The sequence below is a fragment of the Schistocerca gregaria genome, chromosome 3, assembly GCF_023897955.1.
Source record: "Schistocerca gregaria isolate iqSchGreg1 chromosome 3, iqSchGreg1.2, whole genome shotgun sequence".
NCBI classification, from domain to species: Eukaryota; Metazoa; Arthropoda; class Insecta; order Orthoptera; family Acrididae; genus Schistocerca; species Schistocerca gregaria.
Window position 1 is genome coordinate 169,484,742 of NC_064922.1, and position 16,058 is coordinate 169,500,799.

General features: G+C 41.8%; 1 protein-coding gene across 3 annotated transcripts in view; it reads right to left on the reverse strand.

Annotated features, from left to right (window-relative positions):
• LOC126353872 (NADPH-dependent diflavin oxidoreductase 1) overlaps positions 1–16,058 on the reverse strand; it is an 82,510-nt gene that overhangs the window by 52,416 nt on the left and 14,036 nt on the right. Inside the window, exons 2-5 of one of the 3 annotated variants that reach the window (XM_050003055.1) lie at positions 9,162–9,344; positions 3,956–4,207; positions 3,558–3,708; positions 2,155–2,391 (exon numbers count right to left, since the gene is read on the reverse strand). In XM_050003055.1, the coding sequence (XP_049859012.1) occupies positions 2,155–2,391; positions 3,558–3,708; positions 3,956–4,207; positions 9,162–9,344 (823 nt within the window). The remainder of the gene's footprint in view (positions 1–2,154; positions 2,392–3,557; positions 3,709–3,955; positions 4,208–9,161; positions 9,345–16,058) is intronic. The other 2 variants (XM_050003056.1, XM_050003057.1) reach the window with 2 other exon arrangements.

Below are 16,058 nucleotides of genomic sequence, written 5' to 3' on the forward strand. Positions count from 1 at the left end.
AAGTCCACAGGGGCCAGGTCTGGAGAGTATGGTGGATGAGGCAGCATAGTGATTTCATTTTTTGAGGAATAGTCACACACCAACGAGGATGAATGTGTGGGTCAATTATCAAGATGCAAGAGCCATGAACTGTCTCATCACATTTCAGGCTGTTTCCTTCTCACAGCATTTCATGACATGACCAACTGAAATGTTACATTCTTCTGCTATCTCTCTGACAGTCAGTCTTCAATTGGCCTGCACAACTTTATTGATATTCTTGACATGGGCCTTGGCAGTATATGTCAAAGTGCATCTTGAATGAGGGTCATATGTAACTTCCACCTGGTCATTTTTAAATCTTGTGAACCGTTCGTAACACTGAGTATGACTTAAGCACCCATCAATGTAGACTTCCTGCATCATTTGGTGTGTCTGTAAAAGTTTTCTTCAGTTTCACGCAAAATTAAATGCAGACACATTGCTCCTCTTACTCTGCCATCTCAAAATTTGCAAACTGTGCACTGAACATTAACTAACAGGCGTACAACAATGAAATTTTTGGCAAATACACATTAAACACGGGTGTATACACAGATGTCAACTGCTCCAACACACCACTGGCATGAAATTATGAATGTTCTGGAATTTCTTGAACAGACCTCGCATAGTACGAGTGATATGCAATAGTGCATTCACAATGTCATGCTAGTGTCCTGAATGGTAATGATGCCTCTCAAGACAATAACACACTTACCACCACATGTTTCTTGTGTGGGAACAGATGAAAAGGAATGGCATCATCTTGGGCGAGCCTATCATCGCATCATCTGCTATGCCAGGCAAGTCTCGATCCTGCTGAACACTTGGGACTTTGTAGATAGGTGTCTCCTCATTCAAAAATTTCCTGACCTTTATAGGGACAGTGACTGTCATATCATATGCATGTAAGGCATGCCAAAAAGACTGCTTTGAACATCCCATTCCAACAATGTCATGTACAATTTGTGCTCCATGGAAGATAAAAGGAGCACCAATATGTAATTTGCTGGGTCTTCACAATGTATAGAGGTTCCAAGAACAATTCAGGAGTTAAAGTTTCTCAGGATTGTAACATCATGAAACTACTGTGTGTCACACTGAATGCCACCTAGTTATTTAGTTAAACTGAGTTTGTTACACATGGATGACAGTAAATCAGTACCTCCAGAAGAGAGAGTATTACAGTTCAAGCATAATTCCTTTATTATGGAATTTCCACATTATTACTGCGTAAATTGTATGGTGCATTACAGTAATGATTGAGCATTCTCTCTAAGTAGTACTACAGCCAAAGATACGAGACATTCTACACATTGTTACATATGGAATGAATGAACTTTAATTTTCAACACCTGAAAATAATGCACTTCATTCTTAACATTTTTAAAAGGTTCAGTTAACCAGAGACAATTAACTATTTCAAGCAACTACTAACATGTCATATGTTTCAAACTTTCATCAACTAGCGGAGCCCCAGTAAGTGCACATTTCTGCATCTCAGAAATGTCTCTCTATTCATTCAGCAGTTATTTTGAATATGAGGATTTTCTCAGTTAAGGATCTGTAATATATTTGTATATTTTATGTCATCATGTGCAATGTTGCTGGTGAGTTCTCACAACTGTTAATAACTGATTGTTTGCATCAGTTCTAATAACATTTTCTGTCTGATTCTTACTTTTGAAATTTTCTTAGCATCAGTTTATGTAGAAATAATTGACCTACCAAATGACTGGAGCTTATTCCATGGGATAGCACAGATATACTTTTTTCCTGTCAGAAGCAAATATAATGTCTTCTCTTACTCTGAAAAAGAGTGTGCACTATTTTAACATTTTCAGGCATTTTATGATAAGATTAGAATTTGACCCAGCACCTTGCCTTTTGCAGGTAATGATATTCCACTATCTAGGCACAGTTCATGATTCGCCCTCACAATTTTAATCTGTACGGAAGTTCAAAATATAAACTCAAATGTTTCACTGTGAACAAAATTTTCTCTAGACATATCTGATTGACATATCCTGAAAATTGATAGAATATATTACCCCAATCACATTAGTGACATGCAGTGGTTTTTAACACTCTTAACTGTATATTATTGAACTTCTAAAAGTAAGTAAATAATCTTACACTGAGGTCCAGAAACTGTTCAACACACTTCTTCATGCTGAATGGTTTCCTCAGCGGAATCGGAACTGGAACATCAGGACTCTTTTCTGTTACCGATACAATAGAATCTGGATCAAACTGCGGTAGTAATTCAAAGAATTTCTTTAAATTTTCTGCAGAGTTATGTGGAGTTACCATTAAAACATCACCTGGGTTATATGTAAGCATCGATGTTGAAAGACGCAGCAGTCTCACATCCTGTTACACATAAAGAAATAAAAAAGAGAGAAAAGTCAAAATTAACAAACAATTATCTATGAGCTCTTAAAATTGCAAATAATTTGAATTAAAATTGTTAAATTAGTTTTAATATATAACACACAAATGTAAGCAACACAGACGTAATATCTGATAGCAGCAAAGCATATGCAATACAACAAATCTCACCTTAAAGTCTCATAATAGCCACATGGATTCTATGTATAAGCACCAGTCTACAAATTTTCACAGTAAAATGTTTATAAATTATTTCAGAGTATGAGGATACTTATGCACACATTTAACACACCCTCTGAAATCAACACAACTGATTCTCTCCCCCCACACCCACCCAGAGAGACCACTCTTATGACTTGCATCACAAAAGCTCAAGTAAGATTTTCTTTATCAGAAAGAAAAAATTGCACTTCAAGGTGTCAGTCAAATGTAAGTATAAACCAAAGTAGTACATCAGGTAGTTGTTGAAGCTATAGTCTGATCTTTGACACAGCATGAGTGGACAGCTTCGTTAACTTTTCCATGCTCTCTGTGTCACTAGACCATCAGCAAATGAAATAAACTAGCTCTTAAAACACATTTCTCTTTGTCTGCAGAGAATTTTCATGTCATTGAAAACTCAATTTCAAACAAACTGTTTTATGAAAGTCTTTTAGGAAGAACATAACAACAAAGGCAATTTCTGCACATTTTGCCCTCAACTGAGCCAGTCCCAAAATTTACTTGTGTTTGCCATAATTGAGTACACAAAGTATTTTTGACCAGATCCAAAACAAAACTCTACAGTTACTAAGTTTGTAGATAAGCACCAGCCCTTCTCTATGAGAAACATTTGTTTTCCATCTAATGGCTGAAACTCAACAAACTGGTTAGGTGCACCACAACATTCTGTGTGTCTACTGAATGTTCTCATGGATGTGCCTATAAATAAGGTACATCACTCTCTGCATCTACATGCATAGGCAAAAATAATGACCTCGTTCCAGCATCTTATCAAGTTAAGTGTGACCCACTTGGCAGCTTAATTTCACGTTTCAGGAAACTGCATAATCTTTCATGAAGCCCTATAAAAAATTATCACTTCCTTTTTTCTTTACATCACAAAGAAACAAGTGAAGAATATCATTTTTTTAAGAAACTAAACTAACCTGAAAGTGTGATTCAGATGTTGTTCTGTGGTTTTCAATAACAGAAGCTTTGATCAAATTTTCCTTTATGATGAATGGATCTTCTGTGCCCTGTATCATTGTCATCAGTCCCTTATGTAAATGCTGTGATGTTACACACCTCACAGTCCATCTGAAAGACATTAATGAAACACATTTCTTCTAAGTTAATTAGAAGCATCACTGTCTCCTTCAAGAAAAATTAAAATTTCAGGGCTCACAGACCTATGAAAGCTCAAGTAGCAATGAAACAACTAACTTTTTCCAATAAGCAGCTGTGTCAAATTAACAAAAGCCATCTTATATTATGCAAAATGTAACTGTTATAAACTGCTAAGCACACAATAAGAATTAAATGCAATGTTTTCTATCATAGTTACCTTGGTGCATATACATGGCTTCTGTCTAATGGTTCTGCACCTTGGGGTAATGGAAACAAAGTGAGCAACTTGGCCCACAAGCCTTTTAGCCATGGATCCACTACAGCATCCACACCCAAGTCATGTTGATCATCTGCAAGTCCAAGATTCACTATATTCTTTCCGCCAAGTTGTAGCAAACGTCGATAAAGTTTCTTTGCAGCAAAATTGAATTTGGCATATGAAGAATCACCTAAGCCCAAAACAGCAAATCTGGTGAGAAAGAAGCAATATGTACAAGAAACACTTCCAGAAATGTGTGACTGTACACTGAGAAGCAACTGAATTAGGGATGGCTGCTGTGCATGAGAAGAGAGCGCTACAGTTATCTCACAACTTTGTGAATGGAAGAATCCTGTTCTCATGTGCTCACAGTCCCATCTTATATTGCACTGGCTTTCCAGGTAATGGTAGTTAAATGATGAGTTGCAGAGCAGCAATTCATCCACTAATTCAGTGCTGGACAACTACATGAGTGCATCCACACCATCCACAATGATCTTTTTTTTTTTTTTTTTTTTTTTTTTTTTTGACGAGGCAACAGGGACCACCTCCAATATGGTTCTATCTGTTCTGAATAGAGATTACAAGACACAGAGATTAGTAGGGGTATAAGAACATAAATACTGAATTATTGAAGAGGGGACTGGGGTCAATCAAACTAATGAGTCATGATACATATTGTTTAATATTATCGAAATAAGTGCAAAATAGTGAAGCCAAAATCCAGTGGGTTATAAGGCAAGCCAATCATGGTATTCTTCAGATGCAGGGATAGGAAAATTATCTTTAAATGATTACATGACGAATTATGTGAAAGGAGCAGTTTTTAATGACATCTGGAAAAAATTTGTTTTTAACAAGCATTTCCTTTGCTTGAGAGTAAAGCCACTTGTGGATCTGAGATTGGCACTTGATTAATAGTGGCTTTATGCAACAAATTCCTTGCCAAATACTAAAGTAAATGCACTTCTCTTAGAAACAATAACTGACAAAGCATGCAGCAGCGATTTGATGAAAATCGCTTTCTACCCAGTATGTCCACGAAAATTCCTCTTCACATTAACTGTATTCAAAGCTAAAACAGCAGTTACAGCTTTTGTATTGTAGGAAAAGATTTTCTGCAAATGCACTAAAGCTTCTAAATAAGGGCAAATCCTACAGATTGAAGTGAAGCAAAATACTGAAGCAAAGACCATAAAGATCTGACAGACCTAAATCACAAAATGTTTGTATCTTTATATACTTGCTTATATAATAATAAATTATATAGGAAAAATTTTGTATGTACAGTCCAGAAGGATTATTCCTCTGTAATTATCTGGGTTGGTTTTACCTTCTGTTTTAAATAATGGATGGATTATTCCTGTGGTCCGGTGCTGTAGAATTTTCTGTGCGATCCACATTTGGATTAGATGTTGGTGGAGATTTACGATTGCACGTGTCTGCATTTTTCCTGACTTCTGCACAGATTATCCCTCTGCATTAACGTTGAAGGGTCTTATTTTTTTTAAAGATATGGAATGTTGTACTTGCCAACTGTGAAAAATGTATTGGCTCTTTAAGTGATAAAAATGTCTTTATTGAATGGTGAACTGGACATCTGTCCAACAGCAATGGTGACTTCACAGAACTACTGCTTTTTAATTACATAGTTCAACACCATTCTTCACTTATGATATGACTCTTGTTGCACAGATTTGTCATAAAGCACTAATTGTTCTGGACAGTGGCTGCCAAATGAGTGCTATTGAATCTGATCAAACACAAAACCAAATACACGGAGGAGGGGGAGGGGGGGGGGGGGGGGCATGAACACCAAGAAAGAATCATGTGACATAAACTAAGTTGGTAGGCATGTTTCCATGTCTGAAAGATGATGTCTGTTCAAATTTTGCACCAGACGCACGGGAGTGGCACTAGCAGGGCCATTAGGAGGACACAAATCAGGTTTGTTTTAAATAGACAATGTAACGATCATCATCAGCATTAGTTACCTCTGAGATTGGCTGTGATGAGCTGATATTAGTCAAGAATGCCTTTAAGGTGACAAAGATGCGATTATATATATCTCATTGAGTTTGAATGAGATCATGTAATAGAGCTATGAGAACCTGGATGCTGCTTCTGCAATACTGCAGAAAGACCTGGCAGGAATGTAGCCACTGTACATGACTGCAGGCAGCGCGGGTCATGAGAATGTATGGTCGCAAAATGAGACAGGCTTCGGATGCCCTTGTGGCACTACAGGGAGGGAAGCTAAGGAGAGTGAAGCCCCTGGTGTTCAGCATATGGCTCTGGTGCATCATAATGCATCTGCAGCAGCAATTGGCACCACAGTGACACAATGGTCTGTTACAAATCGGTTAGTTCAAGGACAGCTTTGAGCCAGACACCCTGTACTGTGGATTCCAATCACCCAACACCATTGACATTTGCAACTTCAGTGGTGTCAAGCAAGAGCTCATTGGAGGGCTGGGTGGAGGTCAGTTGTGTCTTCTGAGGAAAGCTAGTTCTGCCTTTGTGCCAATGATAGCTATGTGTTGGTTGGGAAGAGGCCAGTTGAGAGCATGCAGCAATCAACCTGCCTGTGTGTTACACACACTGGACATAGGTCTGGGGTTATGGTCTGGGGTGCCATTTTGTATGACAGCAGTAGCACTCTTGTGGTTATCTCACACACCCTGACTGCAAATTTGTATGCCAATCTGGTGATTTAACCTGTTGTGCTGCCAATCATGAACAGCATTCCAAGCTTCCCCCCCCCCCCCCCCCTACAAGAAATGCACTCTACATACCGCTGTTGTAACCCAACATGCTCTGCCCAGTGTGTCGAAACATTGCCTTCACCTGTTCAATCAACAGATCAGTCTCCAACTGAGCAAATATGGGACACCACTGGATGATAACTCCAACATCATCTGCAAACAGCAGACAAGAGCAACAGGCAGGGAACTCCTCCCACAAACTGGCATCCAGCATCTTCTCAACACAATTTAAGCTTGCATTCAACAGTCTGGCAGTTACATTGATTATTAATGTACTGCCTGCAACTGCATGTGGTTTGTGGTGGTGGAGTGCAGTTGCAAGTGGGAGCCCTCAGGAAGGGTTCAACAGTCATCATACTCACAAGAGGTTCAGTTGTGTAGTTTTTCTGGTCTACCATCACACCTAATCAACAGCCCACCATCTATCACTTAAATCTGGCACAAATGCACTGTAATACAGTTATGCAGTCACACATAAAAGAAGAATGAATGAAAAGTATCTTCATTGGGCTTCTCATCTGCCGTTAATTACTTTTGATGACATGCTTCTGTCCACTTTTCTCACTCTGACATTGGAAGGATTTTCTCCCCATTTTGTGTTTCATAAGTTAACATTCTTTATTTTCTTCAGAGTGGGACCCCATAGCCTCAAGATATTTGAAAAGTGAGATGATACCACCACACTGTGTTTTAAATTACTTTATTCACACTACTAGTTTCAGACACACTCCATTTTTAAGTGCATCTATGGACACATTGTTGTCCACTCATTAATAAAACCACGTGCCATGCATATCTGCGCACAGCATGGTCACCTCCTAAAATATAGGGTGTGTTACATGCAAAGTGCTTTCAAGAATTACAACATTACTGTGTTATTAAAATGTTACATCGAGCCAGAAGTAGCAGTGAAACAAACATTGTAATGTTTACAATAAATCACACTATATGCACTTATTCATATGACAGTCATAAAGCATATACAGGGTGATTCACATAACGTTACCGCTGGATATATTTCGTAAACCACATCAAATACTGACGAACCGATTCCACAGACCGAACGTGAGGAGAGGGGATAGTGTAATTGGTTAATACAAACCATTAAAAAATGCACGGAAGTATGTTTTTTAACACAAACCTACATTTTTTTAAAAATGGAACCACGTTAGTTTTGTTAGCGCATCTGAACATATAAACAAATACGTAATCAGTGCCGTTTGTTGCATTGTAAAATGTTAATTACATTCGGAGATATTGTAACCTAAAGTTGATGCTTGAGTACCACTCCTCCGCTGTTCGATCGTGTGTATCGGAGAGCACCGAATTACGTAGGGATCCATAGGGAACGGTGGTGGACCTTAGGTACAGAAGAGACTGGAACAGCACATTACATCCACATGCTAACACCTTTTTATTGGTCTATTTCACTGACGCACATGTACATTACCATGAGGGGTGAGGTACACGTACACACATGGTTTCCGTATTCAATTACAGAGTGGAATAGAGTGTGTCCCGACATGTCAGGCCAATAAATAGATGTTCAATGTGGTGGCCATCATTTGCTGCACACAATTGCAATCTCTGGCGTAATGAATGACTTACATGCCGCAGTACATCTGGTGTAATGTCGACACCGGGTGCCACAGACGTTGTTTCATATCTTCTGGGGTTGTAGGCACATCACGATACACATTCTCCTTTAACGTACCCCACATTGAACATCTATTGGCCTGGTTTGTATTAACCAATTATACTATCCACTCTCCTCACATTCGGTCTGTGGAATCGATTCGTCAGTATTTGATGTGGTTTACGAAATATTTCCAGCGGTAATGTTAGGTGACTCACCCTGTAGTGTGATTTATTGTAAACATTACAAGGTTTGTTTCCCTGCTGCTTCTGGCTAGATATAACATTTTAATAACACCGTACTGTTATTGTTTTCAAAAGCATTTTACATCATGTGCACCTTTTATTTTATATGATGACCGTTGACAACTATGCTGCATGCAAATATGCATGGCATGCGATTTTTTAACAAAATGATAATGATGTGTTCATGTATGTTACCACAGATGCACTTGAAAATGAACTGTGACACTAATAGTGTAAATAAAGAAGTTTGAAACACAACTTGATTGAATCATGTCACATTTCACATTTTCTTACCATACTTTGCTTCACTTTCTACTCCTAACTTGGAAGGCCCTTTACTGGAAGCACAATATCCACCCCTCATATACGTGTAACAGGAACTGCAGCTGCTGCATGTTGTGCTTGTTACTGTATGACTTTTCCATCTTTAATTTATTGAGTGGTAATTTCACAGACATATTTGTAACACTACTACACAGTTAAAAGGTTAATAATATTAAAGAAATGATAATAATTACCTTACAGCCTGTAACGAATTTTTTGGGAGATTTTTTCTTAACAGAAATTTCCAAAATTGCTTCATATTATCAGGCTCTTCACCTTGCCCTGTTGTTGAACAAACAAAAACCACTAACCGTTCATATATAAGCTGACTGACAGGATAATCATCCATTGCTCGCACAGGACCCATGAAGTGATATCTGGAAAGCAATTTTCAATAATTAAGAGATGCACATTGTGAGAAGCTATTACTGCAAACAAAAATCATTCTTATGTACCCTTCCTAAACCACACAACCCTGCCCTCTCTTTGGTGGTGGCCTCTGGGGATTCAAAATGGGAGTTTAAAGAAAATTCAAACCATGTGCTGTAAAAGATTTGGTGATGGTGGTGTTACAGGATCAACATACTAAAGGCAAATGCAGAAAGAAATATCTACCTACATGTCGCTTAAGTCTCCCCAAATCATAATCCATTCTTTAAGTTACATAAAAGCTCTATTATTCACAGCACTGTAACTTGTATTTAGGTGTTCCCTCAATGACAGGAGAAAGATTTCCATGCACAAAATTGCCAGTATCAGTACTGCCAGCTAAAATTTACCCCTGGAGGCTGGAAAACAATGCCACAATGAAACATTGTTTGTTATTGTAGGCTTTGCAATATGTGCCTGGAATTAATCCCTCAGTTTGGTACTACACACAGCCAGCCTAAACTGTGCACAGAGAGGGTGTTTTTTAAGGATGACCGAAGAATTCAATACTACATCAGCAAAGACTCTTCTTGTTACTTTGGGAATATATTCGACTGACATCACTGTGAGGTATCTTGCTGCAACATATTAGTTAGGGTGAGATAACGTAAAGCACAAGAAATTACAGGTTCCAGAATAAATAATAAGTCAGATCTCTGAAACAGGACACTTGACAAATGGCAATGGGATTGGGAAGCTGGAAATACAGAATTCTGGGTGTACAAACTTATTCAGAATGTCAGAAAAAGATTACAAATGAATAACCACTTTTCAAGTAAAATTCAGCTGCTAATTAAGATTACAGATACATTTATACTACTGAATCTTGTAACAAAACACATATTAAAGAATGTCCTAACAAGTTCTGAGTAAATATTAAAGACAGAAACACAAGTCTAAGTGATGTTAACAGATGAGGGGTGATGAGTGAGAGGGAAGAATGATCAGGAGGTATGAATAGACATTAGTAGTATATACATCAGTAGCACCGATAGTGAAACTGTGTCACAATGAGATATGCAAGTGACAATAATGAGGAGTAAATGCATAAATATAAGCTTACAAGTAGCTAAAAAACACAGTGCAATCAACGAAGGGATGTGTTGTTGAATAACAGCATATTTAGTTGGTTGGTTGGTTAGTTAATTACATACCTACTCCAAAGAGTTCATGAGGAACTTTATAAAAAAAATTGGCAAATACTAAGCAGTCTACTGCTTGGAAGTTGTATAGAACAAAAATTCAACTTAAAAACAACATGAAAATATAAAGTGCTCAGGAACAGCCAGATCATATATTCCTGTGCGGCCTTCAAGAAGTCATATGATTGCGTCGATTGGAAATCCATTTTTAACATCTTCAAAGCACAAAGATTCAACCAAAAAAACCACACCTAAATCTTATAATCCACACAACCTACAAATTAAAGTTCATGGGTGAGGTGTTAGAGCCATTTCTGATCAAAAAGGGTGTTTGGCAAGGCAACGGCTTACCTCCTATCCTTTTTAATCTGGTTTTGGACAAAGTCATCCCAAAGAGGGAAAAGGAACTTAAAAACCAAATCTATTGAAAACTCGTACAACTCGATATACCTAAAAGTGACATCCAAATTTCTTGCCTAACTTTTGCAGATGACTGATTAGTACTAACAGACAATTTGACGATAGCACTTGAATAGACAGAGGGCATCAAGGAACACACTGAAAGAGTCGGCCTCCAAATAACCTCAAAAAACAGTACATCTGCTCAAAACATCCTACTCAGAAACTGATCACAAAATAGAGACAAACCGAGAGTGTTCCATACTTCCCAAAAGTTCAGTCAAAATTCTCAAACCTCCATGGGGAGAAAAAAATGGCACACATTATTTGGATATAAACAAAAATCAAGCACTATATAACACAGTTATAAAGCCTGAAGTCTTCTATGCAAATGAAAGACATACACTCCAGAGAAAAAGTAATCTGGCAGATAAACTGAAAGGAGAATACAAAATTCTAAGCGAGATGTTGCTGCTGCTGCTGCTGCTGTTATTGTTGTTGTTGTTGTCTTCAGTCCAAAGACTGATTTAATGCAGCTCTCCATACTGCTCTATCTGGTGCAAGCCTCTTCATCTCCGAGTAACTACTGCACAGTACATTCTACTGAATCTGCTTAGTGTATTCATCTCTTGGTCTCCCTCTACTATTTTTACCATCCACGCTTCCCTCCAGTACTAAATTGGTGATCAATTGATGCCTCAAAATGCACCCTGCCAGCACGTCCCTTCTTCTAGTCAAATTGTGACACAAATTCCTCTTCTCCCCAATTCTATTCACAGTACCTCCTCATTAGTTATGAGATCCACCCACCTAATCTCTGACTTGCAGCAGACATCAGAACAGGAAGACTGAAATTTTATGGATATACCCACACACTTCCAACAGCTAGACTCACTCACATAATTGTGACATACAAAGAACAACTCAAAACCAAACTCTGGATCCAGCAGGTGAAGAAGGCCCATAAAAGTCCATTAGACATTTTCAACAGAAACCCATACAGACAAAAAAATTAGCAAATGGAAAGTACTTCCATGCAACCGTGGCCCCTTTTACTGCTCATAACTTCTCTGTAGTGGCCATCACATATCATTCTCTGTTCCTAGCTTTCAAAAGCTGAAGATACAATGTTGACTGGAAGTCAGATCTTGACAGACCCAGCTCCAAGATTTCCATCTCGGTAACCTCGTTTGCTGACAGAATAAGCTCATTCTTCAGAATCCTGATGACTTGGAGTCCAGCCATGTATAATTGAGCTCCCAGTTCCATAGAGGCTAAACAGAAGATCATCTGATCAAAAACAATGGGTTCAGAGGATAGTGCCCGTTTATGGCTTGTAGACCGCAAATTAGGAAATTCTTGGAAATTTCTGAATATAAGTATAATTGACAGCCTTGATAATCACCATTTAATCTACTGTAAAAACTCTGCACCCATACTGTATGGAATGATGTTTGTGATTCCAGAATGTGTGAAGGCTTACTGATGTGACTGTTGACCTTCAAACCATCAGTAAAGATTTCATTTGAACCAGAAAATTCCCCATGAAATGAGTGGGACAAGCACCACAATAAATGCTTGCATTGGTTACAAGGGTAAGTCCAGGCAGAGCTTTGTGTCAGGTAGGCACTACAAGACGAGAGGGAGGGGGCAGTTTGCAAAGATGACCTAACCAGGTGATTCCTTGGAGTACTGTGGAGGAGGGACCAAAAAGACCATAGACAAGCTACTAAAATCACACCAAACCTTACTCTCTTTTACAGGAGTTGAATCCACCTGTTGGGGAAAGGGATACGGAGTTTGACTAAAGGAATATCAGTGTTTGACATCCCATCAATGACAATGTCATTAGAAATGAGACATAAGCTTGGAGTGGGGAAGGAAATCAACTATGCCCTTTTAAATGGACCATTCTGGAGTTCACTTTAAATGACTTCGGGAAATCTCACAGAACCTAAATGTAGCTAGCCAAATGAGGATTTGACCACTGGCCTCCCAAGTAGGAGTCCAGTGCCACACCACAGCACCATCTCTTTCGGTAATATGGTAATTTAACTGCAAACAAATACTGCATACTTCAGAACTAACAGCTGGCATCTCATCAGTGAAGTTGGGATCCCAGTCTCTGCCAGGAAGCTGTTGTTGTTGTTGTTGTTGGGATGTTTAAGGGGGGACTAAACAGCTAAGGTCATCAGTCCCCCATTCCAAAAAAACCGGCGAAACAAAATTTACGGAACAGGTAAAACCCCAAGGGGGGAGGAGACGCCCCTCCCCCCAGTCACTGAAAGAACACCAATGTGTCAGCGAACACTAGAGACAAGAAGAGTACAGACGAACACTGGACAGAAAGAAACGGAAGAAAATAAGAGGGTCGGAGACTGGTTGACTGACCATGGGTACAAAAATTGGGAAAGAGTCAACCATCCGAATACACACATTAAAATCTGCAACCAATGAGACACTCGAGGACAAGATACACAGAAAGGGAAAGGGACAGGTCCCCCCTAAATGGAACCATAAAAAGGACTACCACGGATAAAATTTAAAACGTCGTCAGCCATGGAGGCATCGTCGCATAAAACCAAAGGCAACGTGCCCGGGAGACTAAAAGTCTGCCGGAGGATGCGCAGGCAGGGACACTCCAACAAAATGTGGGCGACCGTCAACCGGGACCCACACTGACACAGGGGGGGATCCTCCTGACGCAAAAGATGTCCGTGTGTCAGGTAGGTATGGCCGATGCGGAGCCGACACAGGATGACAGAGTCCCTGCGAGAAGCCCGCAGGGAGGACTGCCACACATCGGTCGTCTCCTTGACAGCCCGCAGTTTATTCGGAGAAGTCAGGCTACGCCACTCGTCACGCCACATCTGAAGCACCTTACGGCGCAACGCCAGCTGCAAATCACGAGCCGGGAGGCCGATCGCCAAAGTGGGGGCGTCGACCGCCCCTTTGGCCAGCCTGTCGACACGTTCATTCCCCGGGATGCCAACGTGACCTGGCGTCCAAACAAAGACCACCGAACGACCAGAGCGGGTAATGGCAAAAACAGACTCCTGAATAAAGGATACCAGAGGACAAGAGGTATAGCAGCGGTCGATAGCCTGGAGGCTGCTCAGAGAGTCACTGCAGATGACGATGGACGTACCTGAGCAGGAACGCATATGCTCAAGAGCGCGCAATATGGCCACCAGCTCTGCAGTAAAAATACTGCAGCCAGCCGGCAAGGAGCGCTGTTCAACATGGGCAGCGTGAGCAAAAGCGTAGGCAGGACGACCATCCACCAGGGAACCATCAGTGTAGACAGGCTCACAGCCTGAAAACGAGGCGACGAGCGCAAGAAAACGGTGACGGAGGGCCACATGCGGAACCGAGTCCTTGGGTTCCCGTGCCAAGTCCAGGCGGACGGACGGACGGGTCATACACCAGGGAGGCGTGGGTGCACAGGCCCGGAAGGGCGGCAGAAGAGGGAACGACCCCAGTTCCGACAGCAGGGACTGGACACGGACAGCAATGGAAAGCCCAGACCTAGGTCGCCGGTCGGGCAGAGGGAGGACCCTGGCAGGGAAAAGCAGGCGATGATTGGGATGGCCCGGTGAGCAATGCACATGGACAGCATAGTCGGCGAGCAGTCGGTGGCGGCGAATCCGCAGCGGGGGAACCCCGGCCTCCACCAGCAGACTATCCACGGGGCTCGTACGGAAAGCACCAGTTGCAAGCCGAACCCCACAGTGGTGTATGGGGTCCAACAACGTCAACACTGAGGGCGATGCAGACCCATAGGCCAGGCTCCCATAATCAAGCCTGGACTGCACGAGGGCTCTGTACAATCGCAACAGCGTGCTGCGATCTGCACCCTAAGACGCATGGCTCAGGCAGCGGAGGGCGTTGAGGTGCTGCCAGCACTTTTGCTTCAGCTGAGTAATATGAGGAACCCATGTGAGCCGGGCATCAAAGACGAGTCCTAAGAAGCGGCTAGTGTCCACCACTTCAAGTAGGTGTCCGTCGAGGTAAAGTTCCGGATGAGGGTGGACCGTCCGACGCCTGCAGAAGTGCATAACTCGAGTCTTGGCCGCAGAGAACTGAAATCCATGAGTCAGAGCCCATGATGCCGCCTTGCGAACGGCTGCTTGCAGCCTGCGTTCGGCGACTCCCGTAGTCGTTGAGCTAAATGAGATGCAGAAGTCGTCGGCATACAAAGAAGGAGACACCGACGACCCCACAGCTGCAGCCAGACCATTAATGGCCACTAGAAATAAGGAAACGCTCAATACCGAGCCCTGCGGGACCCCATTTTCCTGTATATAAGATGAACTAGAGGCGGCACCGACTTGCACCCGGAAAGAGCGGCGCAATAAAAAGTTTTGAAGAAAAGCTGGAAGCTGACCATGAAGACCCCACTCGCGCAACGTAGCAAGGATGTGATGCCTCCATGTTGTGTCATATGCCTTCCGCAGATCAAAAAATACAGCAACGAGATGCTGACGGCGGGAAAAGGCCGTACGGATAGCAGATTCCAGCCGCACCAAATTGTCCGCAGCAGACCGGCCCTGACGGAAGCCACCCTGGGATGGAGCGAGGAGACCGCGCGACTCAAGGACCCAACACAAACGCCGCCCCACCATACGTTCGAGCAATTTGCACAAAACGTTGGTTAGTGTAATGGGGCGATAGCCGTCCACCGCCAGAGGGTCCGCACCGGGCTTCAAGATGGGAACGATAACACCCTCTCGCCATTGCGACGGGAACACGCCCTCGCTCCAAATGCGGTTAAAGATGGTGAGGATGTGTCTCTGGCAGTCCCTGGAGAGATGCTTCAGCATCTGCGCGTGGATGCAGTCCGGTCCTGGCGCTGTATCAGGGCAATTGGCGAGGGCAGCAAGGAATTCCCTCTCGCTGAAAGGAGCATTGTATTTTTCAGAACGACGTGTGTGGAACGATAACGGCGTCCGCTCGGCGCGCTCCTTTAGAGAGCGAAAGGCAGGAGGGTAAGTTGCAGTCGCAGAGCTCGTAGCAAAGTGCGTGGCAAGGTGGTCAGCAATGGTGGCGGCGTCCGTGCAGACAGCGCCATCCAGGGAGATTCCAGGGACACCCATAGGGGTCTGGTATCCATAAATCCGC